Raw genomic sequence first — 9,267 nt, 5'->3', positions numbered from 1 at the left:
ATCTTTTATATCAATAAAAACTGCAGTTGAGACCAGGTCTTCATGCTTTGCTACTTGAACATCATGAATAACTGAGAGAACAGTGTCAATTGCAGAACATTGTTTTCTACCTCTCATTTATTTATTAAATAGAAGAGAATCACTAATAGAGCTTATAAAAGATAATCTAGTAGCTATTATCTTTTCTAGAACTTTTCCCAAACAGTTCAACAGAGATATTACTCTATATGACTTAGAAACTGAAGCTTTTCTATTAGGTTTTGCAAGGATTACTCCAGTAGCTTCTCTCCAGCATTCAGAATGATAATCATTTCTTAAGAGATTGAAAAAGAGCTCAAAATATTCATTCTTCAAGTAGGAATATGTGTTTTGAATAATTAAATGATTAATTGAATCAGGCTCTGCAGCAGTTTTAATTGAACTTGAGAATATTGCTGACTCTAGTTCATCACATGTAAGCTCAGATCATTCCCAGTTATTTTCATCAATATATTCATGAAATGACATATTCTTCTCTTCTAAATGTGATGAGTTTTGAAAGAGAATTCTCATAAAATCATGACATTTTTCCTTAAAAGAGTTTGCTGTATACAATTCATTCTGAAATTCATATTCTAAGGTTGGAAGCTTTGCTACACTTCTTGTTTTAGTATAGTTGAAGGCTTTAAAGACTTCTTTTTCTTATGCTTCTTCAAGAAATTTGTTCCAGCAATCTGTTTTGACTTTTTTAATATCTGAAAAATATTCATTTTGAATAGCTTTGAACTCTTCATCAGATATTAAGTTATTCTTTCACTCTCTCTTAGCAGTGGCTAATTGCTTTCTTTTAGAAGTGATATTCTCATTTCACCAAGGTTTGAAATACTCAGAAGACTTTTTCTTTGGAATATTTTCTTCAATACTTGTTAGAAGAATAGATGTAATCAGCTTTACTCTATTCTCAAGTATTTCATTTGAGATATCTTGACTTTGATTTCAATAAAGCTCACTCTGTCTTTCAGATTTCAGCTGTTTTACTCTCTCTTCAACTGCTTTTCAATCAGCTTTTTCAAAGTTATACTGATTAGAGAGAAGAGGATTTTCACTTCTTTATTTTTCACTCAGTTCAATATCAAATTGAATGATCTCATGACCTGATCCTGAGGTTTTATTTGAATCAATAAACCAGTTTATAAGTCTTTTTTCAATTAGATTTTGTGACATGAAAGTTAGATCTATAATAGATTTCTGTTTCATGCCTTTTCTAAAGAATGTTTATTGATCAGACTTGTTAACTAAATCTATTGAATGCTTAAAAGTTCATTCAATCAGTTTATCTGCTCTTACTGCTCTTGTGCACTCTGAGTTTCATCAGAGATGATGTGCATTGAAGTCTCCTGCAATTATAGAGTTTTTTAAGAGAGTTATATTCAAAAATCCTCTATCAATTGTCCAGGTATTGTTGTTTTCTTTCAATGACTTTTCATTATAGATATTTATAAGTTGAATAGTATTAAACTCATTCTCTTTATTTATAATATCACTCACTAGAATATCAGAGTCAGATATGATATTAAATCTCAAATTAAATTGATACCTTGATCTTTTTCTCTCATAGATCACTACTCTATTATTTCATTACACTTTATAGATTCTTCTACTTTAGTCTTGAATATGTATACTTCAATTCTCAGTCATTCTCAATCACTGATTCTCAGCTGCTATAAATATATATAGATTCTTTCACTCTGAAGCTTCACTGCATATATTATTATATATATGTATAAATATTTACTCTGATTGCTGATTCTCACACTTTCTCTTTCTTTTCTTCTCTAATATTTTTCTCTTTGTTATATAAGATCTATCAATATTATACTGATCTATTCAATATAGACCTCTTACAGTTTCTGAGCTGAAAAGTTATTATTATATGTATTTAATTGTCACTTCTTTGTATTTTTCTATGTTCTTATTATCTTAGAATGATTTCAACACCTGTATTTTCTTCTGTATAAATAACACTTAACCTGTATTTAACATTACATAAGAACTTATCATAAGCTCTGCTTATATATAAGTATAATAAAACAATAATAATAATAATAATAAACTTAATTCAGTTAATTTAAAAGAATTTAAATAGAAGTATTTATAATTTTTAATAAAGAATAATATCAGTGAATAAGACAGTTTTTAGAATTAATAGTTATATAAATTGAATTTAATAATATTATTAATATAATAATTGATTTTTTCAGTTTATAACTTATTTACAGTGATTTCATTATTTATTTATTATTATACTATGATTTACAGCTCAGTGACTGTGCCACTGATTGAAATGATGAAATAATCATAATCCAGTCGTGTAATAACCCTACGTTCTTCCGGTATGAATCGCTCCGCCTACACGTGATCTCATATGTAATTTAATGTAGCTAGCTCCTCCCACAAGAACAGATTAACCATCCATCCCACACAGGTTGGAACACTGCCGCGAGTCACATGATCCACGGACATTTGTTGATCCGCTCTAGCCTCGCCTTCCGCATTATTAATCATCCCGCACGAAAAGTTCCTCCCTTCGCCCTTTTCTCATCCGCATAAAACAATCCCCGTCCTCCGTCTCGACCCCGTCCACAGAACGTTAACTGGCGGATGCGATCATCATCGAAAAGCTGCCTCCCGAGTATGCTATCGTGAGTCTTGTCTACCCGGGTGATGCCAACACTGGCTGCCAGTGGGGACCCCCCAAGTTGCAATTGCTGGTACCCGAGGCTAACTCTCCATATTTCCCTTCTAATGGCTCCGTAGACTCAAGTAACGCCTGCCATTACGCTAATACCATCTGCACATGGCTAACAACCGCGTTGTTCAAGACTATACCGCGCACCAGCCTTCCGGAGATCCGCTTAAACCACAACCCTCCCGCTCTGCCGTTCCTGCAGGTGATCCGGATACTATGAATTCCAGAGATCATTCTGAGATCCCTCCGGCTCACTCGTACCCTTCTCCCAACGCGGCGCAAATCGGCCAAGCCACCATGTCCTACTACGCCAACCAGTCCAGACATTTGACCGCGGATGAACTGCATCTCTCCGCTGAATTGTCGCGCGAGGCTTCTGCTGCGAATATCAACGATGGCTCTACTAATGCAATTGGCCATGGCCAGCCAATGGTCTTGGGCCAGTCCAATTCTGGCGCGGCCGACATGAATCGCGCTACGCCAGATGACCAGCATCAGCAACAACAACAACAACAACAACAAGAACAGCAGCAGCAGCAGCAACAGCAGCAACAGCAGCAACCACCACAACACCAACAATCGCATCTCATTCAGTTCACACCCAATCAGCAAGTTGGAGTTGACCCAAATCATGACTTGAGCTATGGTGATCAAAGTGCGCGACGGAAACGATCCAAGGTGTCACGGGCGTGCGACGAGTGCAGGCGCAAGAAGGTGACTCGAATGCGTAGTCCTCTAGTCGTAAACTTTCATGTTTAACTAACAAAATACAGGTTCGATGTGATGCGACCTCAGAAGCAGGGGTTGAGACTTGCTCTAACTGCCGCCGTACCAATGCGACTTGTGAATTTAGTAGGGTCCCCATGAAACGTGGTCCTAGTAAAGGGTGCGCCCCGCCCCGTCGTTTCCCCCTGATTTTGCCGCAAACAAATATAATTTTTTTCAGAGCTTAATATCGTTCAATAGGTACATAAAAGAGCTTGCCGACCGTATCAACAGCCTTGAAAATCAGATGCATCCTGGAATCGCCCAATCTGATATGCAGTACCAACCAATGCAGGATGACACGTCTCCTCGTGGATACCAGGATTTTTCATCCCCAGTGGACGCCAATCTTCTATCCCGCAAGAGGACATACTCTATGTCAGAAGGTCTTCCGAACACTTTTATGCAACCTCAATTTTCCCAAAATGGGCGTCCCTCTTCAGTTGGAGGTTGGCCTGTCCAAACGCCTAGTAAAGACCAGTCTCAGGTTCCCCAGGGAGATGGCGGCGCTGGCGTCGACATGTATTCCAGTACACTCCTGACCAATGGATCTGCTAAGGTTAGTCAGCCGTTCTGGTCACAAGAAGGTACTACAGCAGGACAGCAAACCGATATCAGCGGGTTGGGTCATGAACCCCAGCGGCCGATTGAGTTAGATGACAAGGTTTTAGACGCGTAAGTCAACATTCCATTCGCATGTCGCTCCGATACCCGATAAGCATTTCAGTTTGCTGATTACCTCCTCCGAATAGTTACTATAATCATATCCATCCCATTTTACCCGTGTTGCCCAATTCAAGGGATCGATTCCGGGATCATCTCCAACAAGTTAATCGTCAGATCAAAGAGGTGTTCCTGCACTGTCTCTATGCAGTCACTGGAGCAAGTTTGCTCCGTGCTGGGGATCAATTCCAACAAATCCCAACCTTCGAAAAAGCTCAAGATCGGATATACTCCTCGTTTCGAGAAGAGCCATCTTCCAGGTCAATGTCAACTAACTTTGTGCTTCTTCAAAGCATACTATTGATGGTACTTGAAGCGGACACTCGTGGCCCGGAAAATCTGCGTGGTCAGAATGGTCTATCAAAATCACTTCTTTTGGAGTTCGCATACCCTCTGTCGTATCATATCGCGAAAAATCTGGGTCAGATCAGGACTAGCAATCCAGATGACACGGATTCTGATTCTGATGGGAATATCGCACGGCGGAATTGGATTGTCGTCGGAATTTTATCACGTTGGCACGCCGTTGCTGTAGCGGGTCCTGACCTTTTTGATACCCACGAAACTGCCACGCTTGAAGATCGACAGACTTTTGGTGTTGGACCACTGCAAATATCGCGTATGTTTTATATTATCTTTGATATCTTTGGTTTTTTCTTTTCTTTTCTTTTCTTTTTCTTTTTTTCCAATGGATATAGGGGCTGACAAAATATTTCTACCACAGGTTATTCTACACTCTTAACAGAGATCCACGAACTCCTTTTCGATATCACCCCATATACACTGTCGAACTACGGCACCAGCCGCGCTCTTAAGCGCAACATGTACGGTCAACTGAATCGTATCAGAGATGTCGAACAGCTCCCTCTCGACGGCAGCGGTGACAACTTGACCGCTGCACGTATCGACGAACTCTCCCCACTCATGTTCTGGTTCATCACTCTCCTCCTCAAACGACATCTGTTCACCTACACCCCTTCCGAAATCCTCTACCCGGCAGAAGTCATCATCGACCTCCTTCACAGACAGTCACAATCGCAGACTTCTGAAACAACAGCAATAACGACCCAGACCCCAACAACACCATTCCACGTTCACTTCCTCTCCCTTGCCGTACTAACACTCCTTGAAATCACCGATCTGCCAGACCTCGCAAATGACGCGTGGGAGTCGTTAGAGAAAGCACTACAGGTCATCTCGCATCGCGAGAAATACTCGGCGACGGCGGGAGAGTTTGAGAATATCTTCGCCACGCCCAGCTGGGATGCGTGTATACATGCCTTCATCCAAACGAAGCTTGCAAAGGGCCGACCCCAACAATCGGGCCCACAAGGCGCCTCCACTAGCGGTAGCAGCGGCGCGATGGGGCCCGGATCGGCTCTTCCGCCGGTTGTGGGGCCGAAGGAACAGCGCTCGCTGCAGCATTTGGCCGATTTAGCCGTTGGAGCTGGTGGAGCTGGTAGTGGGAACGCATCGTCGCCACCGGGTACATCTGCTGGTAATGTCCCGGCCTACGAGAAGGAGACTAACGCTGCAGCCACTTCTGGTGGTCCGGGGGAAATTGCGGATGGGTTACCTCATCAGCAGCCGTCCGGCGCGGAGCAGCAGAAACAGGCGTTGGCACCGTCATTTCCGATGTTCATTGATTTTACAAGGCTGACCAGGAAGGGGTATTTGAATGTGCTTGCTGGAGGCTGAAGCTGAAATTGATGTGTTGGTTTGCATGTTGGTGTGGAATTTCTTTTCTCCTGTTTAACCCTTTTTAATTTTGGGCAGTCGTCGGATGGCGGGTTTCTGTTCAAAACAGAGAGTGGAAAGAAGGTGAGCACAACTTGTAGAACAGAATTGATTGAGGCCAAATGGGAAATCTCTATTTGCTTTTTCGGGGTTGGGACATGGGGGTTCGGTTTTTTTTCTTTTAACGTTCTTTTGTTTTCTAAGGCGGCGGGCGGGTTTATTTATATATATATGTATATATATATATATTAGATTGTACTCAACACCCTCCACCACTTCCTCCTCCTTCACCTCAAATTTCAATGATTCGTTTAACCCCTCTGCTTCTGATTTTTGCGTTACATTTAGTATCCATGGCGCATATTTTCTCCATAAGGTCTTTTTTCCTCTCACATTTAATCTCATACTCATTTTATTTGTATCTTATTTATCTGCTTCTTTTCTATTTTTAACTCCTACTTCTCAAGTTGCAGAACTGCGGCTTTGGTCATTTGTCTGTACTTGTACGAGCTTGGGCGTGTGTATGAACTTTTGGTTTTATCTTTGCTCTTATGGCTGGCTACATTAATTGATTAATTGATTGAAGGGTGGGTGGCAATATGAAAAATATATGAATTAATATTGAATTTAATTGTGTTATCCTCATCTATTTTGGCCTGCCTCTTTAATTTTTTTTATCTATTCTATGCTTTCCATCGAGCATACATCCGGGAAGATGAGATGCTAAGAGTGCTTATTGATTGGATCTGGCAGCCTTGTTCCTTTTCGGCTACTCAATTTCTTCAGTGTGTCATTAATCATATGTACTGTACATTTGTCATTCGACGAATTAACTAGCCTTAATTGATTTGTGTTCCGATCAAACAGCAATCACTGTCTAAGTATTAATGAAAATTTTTATAAGTCTAGCAATAAAGATAATGGCGGGTGCGCTGGAAAATTGAACCATAGACACGTGATGGATACTAAGGAATGGCTTGGAGGTAAGTGTGATGGAATACGCTGGGGTCATTCTTGTATAGCTGTGATTGACTTCTGGTATGGGTCTAAAATATATGTTGGGATAGTGAAGATAAATATCAAAATGATACAGCAGTTAGCTCAATGAAATCCCACCAACACATTTTGATGCGTATGTGTATGGATATCAATAGCCAAAGGCTATTCTCCCCCACACGCCCTCGACATCCTGACAGAGAGCTAGGAATGCATCACTCTCTAGCTGCGAGCAAACCCAAGACTCGACCAAAGCGGTCCGTTCTGAATTTGGAGTTGATAGGTAGGCCGATAAATCGGATTGGGATATCTCGCTTATATTTTCCCGCGATGTAAGGGGAATGAGTCCTCCTACGGCTCTTTCGGCCGAGGCCTGTGGGTTAGCTGAAATTGCTGCTGTGGTGAGGGATTTTGTGCTTGATGCATTGTTTCCGTCGTTGGGATAAGCTAGTGATACGCTGTTAGCGAACAATGTACTGGATTCGGCCACAGCTATGTCTATCGATTTTGACCCAACATTATGAGTATCCGGGAGAAGAATTTCCTGGGGCAAGTGCCGACGGAAACGTGGATTGGGATTTGCGTAGCTGCTATTGACTGCCTCAGTAGTAATCGTGGCCTCGCCACCTCCTTGCTTGGTGACGGACGGAGGGTTTTCGTTTGTCGTATTCGAAGTAGAGGCCCGTGACTGAGAGATGAAAATGGAAGAGGAACTACCACAAGACTGAGTAGGTTTTGATGCTTGTTTCCCGGAAGGTGGTCGAGAACGAGACGGCTGCTTCGAACCGGCTTTTCTTCCAGGCTTAGCGAAAGGCAACTCTCTTTTGGGGGGCAAAATCAGACTAAGAGATTCTACATCAGGCATTACGGGGGCTGCGGCAGGCCGCTCTTTGGAGGACCAGTCGCTTGTTTGTCTAGTGCCTGCAGAATTCGAAGAGAGAGGGGACATATGACGATGCATTGGATGGAAAAGGGTGGCTGATGGTACGTCTGTAGCTAGGTTATGCAAACGAGCTGTAGTAATGCCGGGAGTGCCTGTCTGAGGAATAGACAGCGCCGAGGTGTGTGGTCGCCCTCGGGCTTCTTCGGAGGAGCTTGGATTTGTTGAGTTGTTGTTGAATGAACTAATACATGACCCTGACGTGCTGGGCTCTGTCAAGGAAGGGGACCATGGGAGTACCCGGTGTTGGTCCACTGTTGGTCGATTTGAGATTGCAGGCGACATTGTGTGTTCGCCCTTACCTACCTGCAATAGAGAAGGAGTTTGGGACGAGGAAGAGAATGGACGATTGGACGAAGCCTGGTGAGGGGGGACTGCTGCAGAATGTGTGATTGGGCAGCCAAGTTGACTCAATACGGATACAGCATGGGAGTAATCAGCATCGGAGGGGAACTTGATCTGGAAACGGCGGGTCTAAAGAGCGCTTAGCAGTAAACAGATAGCCAAAGCGTTCTTCTGGTTATACCTGATCGTTTCTCATGGGGTAGCGCACAGCTAGACAAGGAGATTTTACGATGATGGCCACCGGGGATTTCGCAGTCTGCATGAGGGAATGGGATGACCCCGCTGCTGCTTCTCTGGCCAAAGAATTCAAATTAAGTTGTTCCTAGATGCCAGGTTCCCAGCGTGAGACAAATCTCTATAAGCGTAACCATGGAACTACATACCAAGAGATCACTCCCCCGAAGCACTCTCAGATGCTGATCCCCCTGCGAGAACGAAGAGGAGGTCTCGTGGGGTAAGATATGATCGAAAATAACCGCGAGGTCACCGCTGCTGGAGAGGTGCGTCCATCCTAAGGGAGAGGCACGGTCTGCTGAAGTAGTGGAGTAGGAAAATTTTAAAATGGGGATATTCAGCGAGTCTATTCTGGACTCAATGATCCCTGTGAAGGTGCTGGAAGCCATTTCGTGGACATAATAGGTAGACAAATTCTTGCTGCGGCTACCTAAAAAGGGGTAGGGGCACTGTGCTGCCCTGCAACACCTCTAACGAGAAGCTAACTCTGCAAGGAGAGGTATAATAACACCAGCAAATTGAACTCTTTGTTCAGCAAGGAAATGATCCTAGTTGTTACCATTGTGGTAGCAGTTAGGGAGAAGACGACGTGAGGATGAAATAAGCTCATTGGATGCGAAGAGCCTCAATTTCCTAAAGGGGATGGTAACTTGGTTAGAACCCTCCCGTCCGTGCACGACGGTGGTAGGGAGGTACTACTAGATTGGAGGCGTATTATCTCTGCCTGGAAGCTCTCTGAGGGGAAATGAGCAGAACAATGGGTTAGTTAATCCCAAATAACTGCGCTAGCGTCTGTGGT

At 42.9% G+C, this 9,267-nt stretch overlaps 2 protein-coding genes across 2 annotated transcripts; one reads left to right on the top strand and one right to left on the bottom strand.

Moving 5' to 3' along the window:
• Positions 1-2,465: 2,465 nt before the first annotated feature.
• Positions 2,466-6,823, top strand: BDBG_04356 (C6 finger domain-containing protein). Its single transcript, XM_002625441.2, has 6 exons — positions 2,466-2,681; positions 2,797-3,442; positions 3,502-3,614; positions 3,695-4,168; positions 4,246-4,835; positions 4,941-6,823. The coding sequence occupies exons 2-6, from the start codon at positions 2,837-2,839 to the stop codon at positions 5,912-5,914; spliced, it is 2,757 nt and encodes a 918-aa protein (XP_002625487.1). The 5' UTR covers positions 2,466-2,681; positions 2,797-2,836; the 3' UTR covers positions 5,915-6,823.
• On the bottom strand, positions 6,574-9,165 carry BDBG_04355 (uncharacterized protein). The gene is made up of 3 exons (XM_002625440.2): positions 8,618-9,165; positions 8,416-8,556; positions 6,574-8,363 (listed from the first exon to the last, which is right to left on the bottom strand). Exons 1-3 carry the CDS (start codon positions 8,855-8,857, stop codon positions 7,101-7,103), a joined length of 1,644 nt encoding a protein of 547 aa, XP_002625486.1. The 5' UTR covers positions 8,858-9,165; the 3' UTR covers positions 6,574-7,100.
• Positions 9,166-9,267: the final 102 nt, after the last annotated feature.

The sequence above is a fragment of the Blastomyces gilchristii genome, assembly GCF_000003855.2.
Source record: "Blastomyces gilchristii SLH14081 genomic scaffold supercont1.7, whole genome shotgun sequence".
Lineage (NCBI taxonomy): Eukaryota > Fungi > Ascomycota > Eurotiomycetes > Onygenales > Ajellomycetaceae > Blastomyces > Blastomyces gilchristii.
The sequence above is the reverse complement of the archived record's forward strand: the minus strand, read 5'-3'. Positions and strand labels throughout refer to the sequence as shown.

Bases quoted from the DNA above. Each gene is read 5' to 3' on its own strand.
- BDBG_04356 (XM_002625441.2), top strand. From the start codon at position 2,837: ATGGCTAACAACCGCGTTGTTCAAGACTATACCGCGCACCAGCCTTCC. The intron at 3,615-3,694 runs GTGCGCCCCGCC...ATCGTTCAATAG, and splicing joins AAACGTGGTCCTAGTAAAGG to GTACATAAAAGAGCTTGCCG. The intron at 4,836-4,940 runs GTATGTTTTATA...TTTCTACCACAG, and splicing joins TGGACCACTGCAAATATCGC to GTTATTCTACACTCTTAACA.
- BDBG_04355 (XM_002625440.2), bottom strand. From the start codon at position 8,857: ATGGCTTCCAGCACCTTCACAGGGATCATTGAGTCCAGAATAGACTCG. The intron at 8,557-8,617 runs GTATGTAGTTCC...CCTGGCATCTAG, and splicing joins TTCGGGGGAGTGATCTCTTG to GAACAACTTAATTTGAATTC. The intron at 8,364-8,415 runs GTATAACCAGAA...AGCGCTCTTTAG, and splicing joins ACCCCATGAGAAACGATCAG to ACCCGCCGTTTCCAGATCAA.